Below are 14155 nucleotides of genomic sequence, written 5' to 3'. Positions count from 1 at the left end.
GCACAGACAAGGTTAGAAAGACTTAAGACTTCTGGTTCACCAGACAATAGTCAAGACCTGCAGTTCAAGTATTGGATTCAACAAATACTTATTGGGTACTTTAAGTGGTAGACATGGCCAGTGATTTTTAGCCTTACCAAAACTTATAATCAAAATGCTGAAGTGGTTTTGTCTGTCACAAATACTTATTTTATTATTCTTTTCATTATTATTATTATTAATTTTATTATGTTCAGTTAGCCAATTCTTTTCATTTTGAGAAAATTTAAATATTTCTCCACTATTTTCTAAATTCACTGCCCACTTTTTTACCTGAAGTCCATTTCTATTTATGATTACATTTAAACAATTTGGAAATGGAAAATGTGATGACCATTTTATAAAAAAAGGAAAACTGCATAGAAGGCTAATTTAAAAAAAAAGTGAGTTATTGTGCAACGCTAAATTAATTTTTAGAATTTCATTATAAAGATACATTGGACCATGGTTAAGGACTGAATATGTATCTTCCCCAAATTCACATGTTGAAACCCTCACCACCAATATGACAGTATTGGGAGGTGGGGTTTTGGGGAAGCATGATGGGATTGGTGTCCTTATAAGATGAAGAGACTAAAGCTCTCTCTGCTGTATGAAGATGCAGCAAGAAGGCAGTTCTGCAAGCCGCAAAGAGGGTCCTCACCAATAACTGAATCTACCCTCACCTTCTTTTTGGACTTCTCCACATCCACAACTGAGAAATAAGTGTCTATTTAAGCTGCCCAGTCTACAGAATTTTGTTATAGCAGCCCGAGCTAAGACAACCACCAATTAATAAAAAGTACCCTTTTATTGAGAGGTAAGACAAGTGTATTTACAATATTCAATTGCTAGATCATATAATCTGACTGTGAGACTTTTTAAAGCAGCAGTATTCCAGAAATTACAATTTATAAGGGGAAAAGAAAAACATTGCAAGTATGTTTCTGTTACAGAAAATACATTTGAATAATGCCAGGTACACTTAAGGCTAAGTAGTATTAGACCTTTTTCTCCACCTTTATAGCAATAATCAAAGTACATTTTTGTCACAAAGACAGAGGCTAATTTTGGAAAGAAACAATATAATGTACAGTGCTTTCTGTCAGAAGACTAATATGTTTAAAAATACCTCATCAGTGGTTCTGAGAAGAAATATACAATGCTGCCAAGCAGTCCCAAACTCACATTTGAAATTAACTGTGGACTCTTTGAAAACTGAAAACTGCTCCAGCCTCTCAATCTTACTAAGGACTGGGAGATTATCAAATCCTTTACACAACTTCTAATAACGCTTCTGAAGTAAGATTTTGAAAAAGAGATCTGTTACAGTGCAAAGAACATTTTGATAGAAATTCATGTCTACAAAGGAGTTAAATAATACAGATGTTCCTTACATTAACAGATACAGTTCTGGTTCTAAAAAGATAGAATTATCTAGCCACTGAAAATAATATGGATCAGTCAAAAATATGTATAAGAGTCCTACAGGGCAACTTGTATAAGTTGATCCCCAAAATATGTATATATTTGACACTCTCCAAATGAGGATATTACTTTTTTGAAGAACATTAGACACAACACTAGGTCTCTTATTATTCCATGAACTATTGAGGTAGGAGTCTCATTTTGTCAATATCATCTAGTTTCACAGATTATGTCATAAGTCAAATGCCAGTACCAAAAGACAGTAATCCACAAGACTGAACCATTAAACTATATACCAAGTCTTTCCTTCTTTAGACAAGCAAGGATGGGAGTTCTCTGTGCATTGAGATTTAACTAAAAATAACATAAGCTGTGATATATTTTGTAGACATGTTTGTAAATAAAAATCACAAATTTCAGTTATGATTTTGTGCATTAAAAAGCTCTGCAACTGTTGTAAAAAAAGTAAATAGTGCAATCATTAGTGGTAAAACAAATAGTACTATGGCTGTTGAAATGTGTTCTTACCTCTACCAAAAAAGCTGCCACCTTGGAAAACTACTAATGAAGAAACGGCCACTGTTTCTTTCTGCCAGTCAAGCATCAATGGTAGAAAAAAACAACATATTTTTTTAGTGTCATGTTTTTAAGAAACTATAGCCCATTTAATTACAGTAAACTACCTTTAGCATGTAAATTCAGATATTTTCTCCATGAACTCAAGACGAAGAGTGATCTTATGAAGCGTTCATCATGCATATTGATTTTTATGTTAGGAAAAAGCTAAAAATAAAGGAAAACTCAGCTTTACATGAAAAGCCCTTAACAAATATAAGTTTAACCTTTTAACATGTTACATTTCAAACATTATCAATAGTTATTTAATTTATGAAAAGCAAAATGATAAAATCACTACTAAAATTAAAAAAAAAGAAAAACTACACCACGACGGAAAAATCCATTTGGTTTGCGTCGTTTGGTATCTTAAATAAAAGACTATTCAATGAAACAAGGCATGTAACAGACTACTTCATGGTTTTTGTTAGATGCTTACATATAACAAAGGATACAGATAATTAGGTCAGATTCTCAAGAAGTATGAGTAGTTCCATAGTGTTTAGTTATAAAGAATGACCTTTGCATATTCCGACAGTGAATATCTAGTTCAGATTTTCATCTGGCTTTAAAATATTAAGAATCAGAAGAACCACAAATGTTTTATTTTAACCATATGTTTACAAAAAAAAATGTGATTCATACATCAAAACTGGGTTTTCCTTGGTTTTAATACATTAAATGACATAATCCAATCTAACTCAGGCATCACTTTCAGACACACAGTGCAACTGGAAATACTTTTGCCATTCCAGTGGATATTTCTAAAAAACAAATACCTACAGGTGCTCTTGCGCCTTCAAAATAAGAAGAAAAGGAACAGGCCCCACAGTTCTCCAAGGATGGCTGTGTTTTGCACATTGTGGATAAACAATAAAAATCGCCTTCAAGAGTTTCAGTAAGTATTGTAACATAGATTCATCTCCTTTAGTTTGCTTGCTGACTTCTTAGATCACTTGATTAGAAGCCTGTTCTCATTGCCTCTTTGTTAACTGCTATTGGTACTTTGTAGACTATACGTTTTAAACTTCTGTAAAGAACATTACAAGCTATTTCATGTAATTTAATTTTGTGCTGAATATTCTTCAAAGGATTTTATAAATAATACAATATTTTAAATGAGTCTTCAATTCACTTGTTGTTATACCATATTGTTGCTTTCTCCAACTTTATCTACAAACTGCAAGGAGAAGAAAAACAGGTAATTAGAAGAAAGCCCAGAGCATTATAAAAACATTGTATCAACATTTTAAGTGTTGATTAAAAAACCCAGCTTTATAAGATTCGTGGAAGTTTAAGGTGTGACTGACAATGGTTAATCCAGTCCTACTCACCCACAATCTCCTAACACGTAAATGTGTATAAAAAAATTTTCTTTGCTAAGGTTGTTTTTGCGTGACAGGTTATGCATATGACTTTAAGGGTGCAACACGAGAAATGCAACACGATGAATAAAACAATTGGATAAAATGAAGTTAACACTGCTAGCTTAACAAAAAATAAATAAATAAATAAATAAAAAGCTGAAATGTCAGCCATTCATGCATCAATGAACCCAATAAGGTATTTCAACTGACCATTACTGAGGATCTCTTCTGGGCCTATGTAGTCTTTGAACAAACAGATTGAACTCCATTAAGTTCAGTAATTAACAACAGCTATTGACTAAAAATACTTTAAATGTGTATTCTGGACTTCAGACTAAAGTGGCATGGGCATTAAAAATAGATGTAATGAGGCGAGCATAAATTTATAGGTACTGAATATTAATTTTCACACACGTTAATGTAACTTGTTATTTACTTTGGCTAGTCTACCCCAAATGTAAAGCAATTGGGCCTTCTTCAGCATTCCAGATGGTGATGCAAATATTGAAACAAAATCATCAGTGGAGATATATTAAAAGTTATGTAACCCAAGTGGTCATAATACTATCAAAATCTAGCAATCATTTAACCCTTCCTTTCATTTCACTACTCACATTTTCACTGAACCATTTATTATAATGAAGTAATAATCATAGGAAACATAATTTACAGCACTGGGTGTCCACTTATGCAAATACTGAAGAATCCTTAAATTAAGGATGTGAATAATGATTACACAACTGTATAACTAGAAGTTTTGATAAATTCAAAAGCCATTCTAAGTAAAAACAACATTGACTACAGTATGAGTTTGGAGATTAATGTAAATGAAATCTGAACATAACCCCCTATAAGCCCACATTCCAACATTTTATATTATTATAAATAGGTGATTGGCATGCCAAAACTAAAAGCTGCTTTGAAAGTACCATAGACTCATTAGGATTTTAAGGTAAATTTAGGTGGAAAGAAAGCACAACATTCTTTCTCCAAAGGTAACTTCAAACATCTAGGTTGTCTAGGCGGTAAGATTCTGAGTGTAAAATTGACTTGAGGTTGGAAATGAGATTTTTGTCTTACAGCAAAACCCATTCTTCAGCGGGTAAGCCATCCTTTAGCTCTCTGAGAAACCAGTAAATGCTATGGATTATCTCTCTATAAACATCTACAAATGTTTGTAAACAACTTTAGGAAGTTGATGGCCCATCTTGGAGGAACAGATTTGATGAGATCATTCAAATTGTGGAGAGAGCTGGGGACAGAATTTTATCATCTGACTTCCAGTATAATCGTGCTTGATTAATTGTCTTAATGCACGCTATTTGGTGATACAGTCTAAGAAAGAAAATATTATTAGATATAATGATGTCCTTTTTACATAATGGCTTCTAAAATTAGAAATCATATAAAAGTTAACTGAAAAGTGCCTTGAACTCTCAAAGAGAAAGGCAGCATAGCATATCAATCTGAGTTACATTTAAAAAAAAAATCGAGAATATTAAAAATGGATATGATGAAACAAAATTTCAGGTTTTTTACAGTTAGCAATGATTATTTTCTCTGGTATTCATGGTAACCATGATCTATGGTGATGTAACAATTTATATCATAATAAAAAACATCAATTAATCAGGTATCAATTACTTATATTTCTAGAGGTTAATAACACCAAAAAGTATTATTTCGATGGTTTAAAAATTTTATTTCTAATACATGATAACTTACTGATCTAATTCCAGGTAAATTCAAGAGGGATCCAAGGACTGGCACTCTTCTAATAAAGCCAATGACCACAGGAAAGAAGCCCCTAGGAAGAAGGAAAAAAGGTTCTCAGAACTTACAGATTCTTTATTACCAAAATTAATTGCTAACCAGGTAAAAAGAAAGGATCCACTTAAAATTTTCAATGTTTTAGAGACTTTAAATTTCAAATGTTACCTTTAGTGGTAATGTTTCTTACCTCTCCCCGGATATGATCTCTTTCTTAATTATACTCCTATTGTATTGTGCTTATACATCTATAACACACTACTATATCCTGCTGGTATCTTTATAGTCTATTTCCCATATCAGAAATGAGAGATTCTCTAAAGCAGATTTGACACTTAATTCAGTTTTATGTCTCCCGTGAATAACACAGTGTTTGGCAGATAGAAGATAAAGGATATACATTTCTTGAATAAATAATTAAACCAACCTTATTTAAAGGTATTTTCTCACATAGAATACTATTGTTTATTTACTTAGTAACTAACATTTGTAAAATATTGACTGATCAAAATCTACCATAGTGTACTCAGTACAAAATTTTCTAATGAGTGTATATACTAAAGGAATTGTCATCAAGTGGCAGTAAGTATGCAGTATCAGGTTCTATGAATTAAAATGCTATATATATGTATGTATCACTGTTTAGTTGCTAAAAATAACAGACAAATGCCTTAAATGTAAAGTGCCTTAAATAGAAAAGATGTTGCCTTAAAATCCCAATAAAACCTATTGCATTGAAAATACAAGATAATGGGGCGCCTCGGTGGCTCAGTTGGTTAAGCCACTGCCTTTGGCTCAGGTCATGATCCTGGAGTCCCGGGATCAAGTCCTGCATCGGGGTCCCTGCTCAGCGGGGAGCCTGCTTCTCCCTCTGACCCTACCCCCTCTCATGCTCTCTCTCTATCTCATTCTCTCTCTCAAATAAATAAAATAAAAAAATACAAGATAATGACCTTATTGGCAATCATCTACATTTAATAAACATTTTTATAGTTGACTGAATTAAAGAGATTCAATAAAAGATTCAATGCAAACAAAAATACACTTGAGAAAATTATGGTCTTTATACTCATGCTGATGCAAGTATCTGGGTTTTTATAATAATTAATTATTTGACATACTGGTTTATTGAAAGAGAAAAAGTAAAATAAAATAATTGCCTTACCTGAACAAGAGAAAGAATCCATAAATTTCAAAGATCATGCCTATCAAAGGCCAACCAATAAGGACTACAAATACTCCACCCAGGAAAAATCCTGTAGCTTTCATTTTATGTTTTTGGAAGAAGAATCTGAATGTTCTTTCTAAACCAATGACAAAAGCCAAGCCAGCCACAAATAAAACCTAGAAGAGAAAGAAAATGTGAGATAGAAAAAGTAAACATACTGCATAGGTTTGAAAAGCAAGGTCAAAGCTAAATATAATAAAAAGCAGTACATCTCTTAGTGGGGGCAACTGGCTGGAGGAAACTATGATGCGCGCCAAGAGGCAGAATCAAGGAGTGGGCTAAGCATGCGAAAGTTGGAGTTGGATTCCACTCTTCTCAGTCCTCTTCTATCTCGATTAAATGGAGAAAAAGAGAACCAAAGATCAGATGTTACCAATGGGCATGCACATATGCAGTGGTTCTCCCAGGTAAGCAAGATGGAGAGAGCTTTAGTTAAACAGAGGAGGGGCCGGGCAAAAGAGGAAGGCTGCCCAAAAACATGTCACCCGGAAGTACTCTTGGTTTTGCACACTTCACCACAGGCTAGAGGAGTGCCTGTGGGTGGGAGAAATACTGACATGGCCAAGCTGATAGAAGAAACCATGCAAAGCCAGGAAGAGGATTCTAGTCTTACTAACCCCAGAATCTCTGGTGGCAGCAGAAATAAAAATAAAGCCATACGTTCTCAAATATACATGTATTTTGTATGTTCCAGATAATGAGCCAGAAATGGTCATCGATTAAAAGCTTACTTTCCCTCCAGGTTTTATTCCCAATACTTGCCTTTCTTTGTAACTATCTTTAAAGAAAAATTTTTCACACAAGTATTGATTGAGCTTAATGGTTAAGCTTCATATTCTCAGAGAGCAATGCTACTTATTTATTAATTAAAATACCAATTTTGAGGGCGCCTGGGTGGCTCAGTGGGTTGGGCATCTGCCTTTGGCTCAGGTCATGATCCCAGAGTCTTGGGATCAAGCCCTGTGTGAGGCTCCCTGCTCAGCCAGGAGTCTGCTTGGCCCCTCTCCCTCTGCCCCGCTCGTGCGTGCTCTCTCTCTCTCAAATAAATAAATAAATAAATAAATAAATAAATAAATAAAATCTTTAAAAAAAATACTAATTTTGAATAGTTTTGTTAACCTTTATATTTTCTAATTTCCAATTAAAAGCTCTATGGTAATACACATTTCAAAGATATTTAGTATTATTCAGTAACTTTGTTGTCTTCTTAAAAGGGTTATGATTTATTTCTAGAACTCTTGCACAATCTTCACACATGGACAACAAAGTACACATTCCAAATAAACACATATACCTTTCTCAGCAAGCTGACTGTTAATATACAGGTATGTTAAGAGGTTTAAATGGTTTTTAAAAATCTGTTTATTTTATGCTCCTAAACCAAATGTTTCAAGTCATATGTTTTAAGTCAAACATATTAATAAATTTACCAAGACATGGGGGCTACCAAGTCATCTATTTTGAACTCCTATCTAAAGGCAGCCTTGATTTAATCTATTATATATTACATATCAAATACTCAACAGAGTAGTCACTCAAAAACCTCTTTAAGTGTTTACCTTTTACTTAAAGTTTTTTTTTTTTTTTTAAAGATTTTATTTCTATGACAGAAAGAAAGCGAGCACAAGCAGGAGGAGCAGCAAAGGGAGAGGGAGAAGCAGGCTTCCCACTGAGCAGGGAGCCCCCGATGATGTGGGCTCGATCCCAGGAACCTGAGATCGTGACCTGAGTGGAAGGCAGGTGCTCAATCAACTGAGCCACCCAGGCCTAAGCAGGTTTTATTTCTGATGTAAACAGAGAAGATAATAGGAATCTTTACATGAGTAACAGTGAATTATTTCCCCCCAATAGCAGGCAATAATTCATTTGTAATTAAAGTTTCCTTATGAATTTAGTTAAAATATATGTTGAAAAACTCACATTTCCAATAGCCAGTAGTGCTTTGTCAAAAAAGAGAATCATTCCAAAGAACAGGAAAAACACTCCAAATCCTGTTAATCCCATTCCAATTTCTGCAATATAAGTTATATAGTTAAGGGTAGAGAAAAATAAAAGTTATGTTAAGATCCCGGTAAACTAAGTAAGAAAATTTTTCAGTTTTTCTTTTGGCTGATATAAGAAAATAGGTCCCCAACATTGCAGGTTAATTTTATGACATTCATTAAAATCTATAATAAATTAAACTAACATCAGCAAATAATTTCAAAATTTAAAATATAAATGGAAATCTCTAATCCTTATATGAGAGATAGCACTTCTCATAAACATATGCATGATAGAGGAAGATAATCAGGATTCTAAACCTTTGATTATATATTTTTCCCTCCCAAGAATGCCTCTGGCATCGGACATAAATATATGGGTTTTCTTTTACTATTTATCTCCTTTCATATTCTAGGACTATTATTTATATGCACAACATCTAGAGTTACTTCTTTCCCCTCTTAAATTAATTCCTTCTTTAACCCAGTGGAAATGCTACCACAGGTCAGCACAATATACTTCACTCGATGATACACTGCTTCTCACAAGGGCAGTATTTTGAGAATCACATTGTTGTCTCCTCAAAAGTTAATTTTCAAGAGGTTAGTCATCACTTTTAACTTCTTGATGATATGAATTTATCTTCTATAAATTATCTAAACCATAAATCCATTCACACACTTAGTGTCTAAGTCCTAATATCAGCTCTCCAAAAGTTTCAAAGAACAGTTTTACTTAATATTTTAATATGCTGGGGTTTTACTCTTTTCATTCAAAAACAAAGAATAGTTGATCAACTCCTAGATGCCAGCATCTCTTCTAGATACCAAGTGCATGGTGGTGAATGAAGTGTAAGCACTGAAGTTTATGTTCATCTTTATATAAAACTCATAATTTTATTACCTTTACATTCTCTTGGTCTTATCTTTTTAGTTCAAGGATTCTTAACTTCTGTTAGTGCGAAAAGCATAAGCCACTAAGTCGCCTCTTTGATTTTAGTTTTGCTTTCAGGAAATACTTACCAATCCTTATTTTACCCAGATACACACTATCTGCATGAAATAGTGAAACAAGAGCAGAAACCACCATATTTTTGGAAACCCAATTCTAAATACACTATTAATGATTTCTGATCTGTTACTTAACTTTTTGGCCTCGGCTCCAGAAAGCCAAAATCTAGGTCACAGCTACTTAAAAAAAATTTTTAAGCCTTGTAAAATATTCTGATGAGTTGAAAACTTCTATCATATATTTTTCTACATCTCCCACCTCCTCAATTTACAGTTAACTATTGCCTTCCATTCCAACTACCTTTTTCCCCAAAGTTAGTCTAAAAGAATTCAGGTCCTGGTATGTAAATATACATAAGTGTATTCCACAGACACAAAATCCTATGAAAACGCGAGGCCAATACTTTTATCCCTTAAGAGACTTGACCAAAATAACTGTTTAGCTGTCAGACATAATTTCCTAGAGGAAAATATGGACAAAAGAACAAGCAAAATTCCATTGTATAACTATTTAGTAGTTAGGAGTTAGTCACTGGCAGTTGAGTGATTTGAATATGACTAATTTCTACCTTTTCATAAATTATCCTAATGATTACATAAAAATTTTGAGATTTTTTTTTCAAGATTTTATTTATTAGAGAGAGAGAGACAGCGCGGGTGGGTGGAGAGGCAGAGGGAGAGGGAGAGGCAAAGAATCTCAAGCAGGCTCCACACTGACTGGGGACCTGGACAAAGGGCTCAATCTCATGACCCTGAGATCATGACCTGAGCTGAAATCAAGAGTTGGACTGGCCACCCAGGTGCCCCCAACAAACATTTTGAGATGTTTGTTCATCAGAAGGAAATTATATGGAAGTACACCTACTATGTACTGAGAATTTGCCATGAATTATCCATTACGGGGTGCTTTACATATCTTATATAACTTAATCCTTCCCATACTACTGCAAGGTAGGTGTGATTACATCCTTTTAGAGATGGAGGAAATTGAGGTTTAGAGAAACGACTTTGTTTGCTTAGAGTCACACTTCTGGTTAAGCATTTGAACTCAGTCTCTGTGCTTAACTATTACATCATACTGCTTCCTACAGGATTTTTTTTTTTCAGGTTAAATATGTTTGATTAAATGAAACTCAAGGGCACTGGAGCATACTGAACTTCTGGGGGAAGCATCATTAGGATCAAGTTTAATGGGTTAGCATCAAGTTTAATGGGTTAGTTTCTTATCTAACAACTAAGTAGGTGTTAGTAGAAGTATTAAAAATTGACTGCAGTGAGAAAAGACAGTATCTGGATGTGGTTTCACATTCACTGAAATGTTTATACAATTATGTTGTAATTCCTTTAACCAAACTGTGAGGTGAAAAGTAGCACCAGCCCCATATTTCACAGACTCAAGAGATTCGTAACTTACCCTTGCTCACGGAATCAGCAAATGTATGTATGTGTGTGCGGGGGGGGGGGGGGGGGGGGCGCCACAGGCGGTTGGGCAAGAAGAGTGGTGGTTGTGGGGAGTCAGGCTAGAATTCAAACTCAGCTTTTGGACTCCGCAGCTTACAACTGTAACATGGGCACCAAAACATTTGGACTATTTCATCCAGTGTAATCCTAGGAGGAGACAGTTGCCTGTAACATATTTGCCAGAACTGGCACTGGCATGATGTTGCCAAGTACTTCCCCGCCTAAGTGGGCCAAAAGTCTCTCACTGGCCTCACTGTGTCCTTTCTCATCTCCCAAATTCCCATCTTCCCTGGGCCTACGCATTCATAAGCCCTCTGGTTAATAAAGCCCTACACAGAGCTGCCCACTCACCACCAAAATCATACCCAGTAAAATAAATTTATCTTTCTCTGGTGCAACTATCAAATCTGCATTCCTCTTGCCTACGTATGTGGGTTTTTGTTTTTTTTTCAAAGAACAATCTGATAAAAGCAGTTTAATAAAATTTGTCTAAAATGAAAAAAAACTTTTTGTGAAAATTTTACAAGGAAAGATGCTTAATCCAATAGCAATTACTGTTAGCATTTTGATATCTTAGTTGAAAATTTTAATATTAGCTTTCTCTCTCCTATTGTACCTTTTAAAAAATAGAAAATTTCATAATAAAGAACTCAACTGACTATCAACCAAGTTGAACAACTTAACTGAACATCATGGCAGGATTTCAGGCAATGTGACATAATGAAGTAAAGATCTAGAGGCAGCATGGGAACTACCCTACTCTGTTCCCCTCAATAAATCTTGTGTTTTTATGGAGGGGGTTGGGGAGAGTGCTATTATAGAACCCCTTAAAACAATCATGAATTGCTTTTTATTCTGTTCAGTGCTTGGTCACCCTTTCCCAGAATCAGAATCCCAGAATAATCTTGGCAAATCACTTGAATGATGGCCAATTTCTGTAGTTACACACACAAACACCATTTGAAATCCAAAGAGCTTTTGGTTCACTAACCATCTTGTGTTCCAATCCACTGTCCTACCTAAAACATTTGGCAAACGAGCAAAGAAGAATATAATTTCATCTTCTTCAACAATTTAGTGAAGGAGAATGCTCCCTATTCTGCCCATATTCCAACTCAATCCCCGTGTGCTGCGTTTTGGAAAAACGTAAATCAGGCACTTGTCCCTATAAGAAGTCTTCAATAGAAGAAAATCTCTATGCAAAGGATAAATAGTTCATATTTTTAATCTATGTAATAATCAGACTTAGATAGAAAGGAGAAGTAATAATCCTTTACAGTTAGAAAAGCTGTGTAGAGATTAAGTACTTTCTCTAATTAGTAGAATTAGAAATAAATCCTAGCAATTTAGGTATACAATTCTAATTTTCTTGGACAACCTAATTTTAAGTTTGGGATTCAATCAAGAGGAACAGAACACTATCACAAAGACAACAGACTCTGAATATCCTACACAATCTCTCTCAAAAAAAAAATCAATGCATAATTCTATAGGATAAATTATCTACTGTTATATCTATTCTTGCTATGAAAGAACTACATCATTCTAAGACAGAGCTCAAATAAAATTTATATCCAGTTTTCTTAGATGCTAGTAGGGTACAGTGAACACAAAATTTTCTGAGCCACCAGACCTGGGATCAAGCCTTCTTTCTGTCACTTTCTTTATGACCATACACTGAGTTTCTTTTGAGCCTCTTTTAATTTATAAAAGAGATATACTTCTCCCTGCCTTATAGGGCTCTTATAAAAATTCAATGTAATGATTTATATGAAGGTACTTGGTAAAATGAAAGAAGATGTCTTTATACAATTGCTAGTTTCTATTATAACAGTAAAAAAAAAAAAAAAAAAAAAGGACGTTATATGTCTTCTGATCAGAACAGGCCAATAGACCAAAATGGGTATGCTTCCTGGGCCAGTGCAGGTGGCTCCAAGGTGCAGACCCATCCAACCACAGGAAGGAGAAGAGCCTGATTGGGGTGGTAGTGTATACAGAAGACCTTAGAAGTTCTGTCAAGTTCAAGTCAGCCATGACTTCAATCTAAACCTTAAGACTCCACTTTAAAATAGGGCATTTAAAATGAAATTCTATTTTTAATAGACTGTTTAGTTCTTAAAGTCTTGAAAATCAAAGTAAGTGAAGTGGAATAAGAAACGAAGATCATAGCGGATAAAGCAAAGCGAAGACAAAAAGACTATCATGACCATTAAAAGATAGGACCCACAGGGTTGGGCAGATATGTAAATACAAATATGATAAAGGTTGACAAAAGGGTAAAAAAAGTAGGAGCGTTATAATGAAAGAGAAAAGGAAACAGATAGCAATGCTAACCTTAGACATAAGCTAGGCCTGGAGAGCTCTGTGGTAGGCAGAAAGAGAGCTAAAATAATAAAACAAGCCATAAAGCACAATATAAAATATTAAGGAAAGAAATCGTTTAACTGAACACAAGGTGGCTTTTTACTCCTGCGGAAACATTAGGTGGTAGAAAAGTAAAGTCGTTTCAAGGGATCTTTGGAAGGTCGTTTCCAGAGGTGGCAAAAAGGCGAAATATTCAAAATATTTAAGTGTAAGCATATTTAAAAACAAAACAAAACAAAAACCCCAAAACCTGTAATAGATGACACTTAAAATACCTCCTCCCAAACAACCGGCCAGTAACTTGTAGAGGACCCCAAGTTTGTCATGTGCACAAACATCCCCAAGTGTGAACCACGGGCACCGCGCATCAAACTTTCTCTTGTGGCCACCTGCAGGAACAAAGCGCCCTTCTTACTGAGAGTGGGAGCGGCGAGACCCTGGTGCAAGACAGACACTCAGCAAAGACTACCCCCTCCCCAGATCGGGCGTCTTCCCAGATCCCACTGACCCTCCTCCCAAGTTAGGTCTGCCCCTGCAAATCCAGCTCCCGCCCCCTCAAGGCAGCCCTCTGTGTCCCGCATCCTTAGCTCAGTCTCGCAGGCCGCCGCCCCCAACCCGGAGCTTCATTCATTGACCCGGACAGAGGGGCGGGCGAGATGAGCTCGAGCAACAGTGTGCGAGGATCCAGGCGGGGATCCCGGGGCGAGTGCTTACTCTGGGTGTCTGTTAAGGAGATCATGGCTGCAGTAGTGAGGGCAGCGGCGACAGCACCTCGGGACGCCCAGGGCGTGAGGCAAAGTCGGGAGAAAAGAAGCCGGGAAACAGCCCAGGGAAGAGCCGCCACGTCTTCCGGAAACACGCAGCGGCCCCCACCCCAGCTTCAAGACCGCTTCCCATTGGCTAACCCAGCC

General features: G+C 35.6%; 1 protein-coding gene across 1 annotated transcript; it reads right to left on the bottom strand.

The window, feature by feature from the left end:
• Nucleotides 1-814: 814 nt before the first annotated feature.
• On the bottom strand, nucleotides 815-14102 carry GOLT1B (golgi transport 1B). Its single transcript, XM_028113311.2, has 5 exons — nucleotides 13959-14102; nucleotides 8347-8438; nucleotides 6364-6542; nucleotides 5154-5235; nucleotides 815-3241 (listed from the first exon to the last, which is right to left on the bottom strand). The coding sequence occupies exons 1-5, from the start codon at nucleotides 13981-13983 to the stop codon at nucleotides 3203-3205; spliced, it is 417 nt and encodes a 138-aa protein (XP_027969112.1). The 5' UTR covers nucleotides 13984-14102; the 3' UTR covers nucleotides 815-3202.
• Nucleotides 14103-14155: the final 53 nt, after the last annotated feature.

Source organism: Eumetopias jubatus, unplaced genomic scaffold (genome assembly GCF_037043125.1).
Source record: "Eumetopias jubatus isolate StellerSeaLion01/CBP00866 unplaced genomic scaffold, mEumJub1_p1.0 scaffold_8, whole genome shotgun sequence".
Taxonomy (NCBI): domain Eukaryota; kingdom Metazoa; phylum Chordata; class Mammalia; order Carnivora; family Otariidae; genus Eumetopias; species Eumetopias jubatus.
The sequence above is the reverse complement of the archived record's forward strand: the minus strand, read 5'-3'. Positions and strand labels throughout refer to the sequence as shown.

Excerpts from the sequence above, each read along its gene's own strand:
- GOLT1B (XM_028113311.2), bottom strand. The coding sequence starts at position 13,983 with ATGATCTCCTTAACAGACACCCAGA. Across the intron at positions 6,543-8,346 it reads CACTACTGGCTATTGGAAAT|GTTTTATTTGTGGCTGGCTT; the intron begins GTGAGTTTTTCA and ends TTTCTCTTCTAG. Across the intron at positions 5,236-6,363 it reads GGATTCTTTCTCTTGTTCAG|GGGCTTCTTTCCTGTGGTCA; the intron begins GTAAGGCAATTA and ends CCTTCTTCCTAG.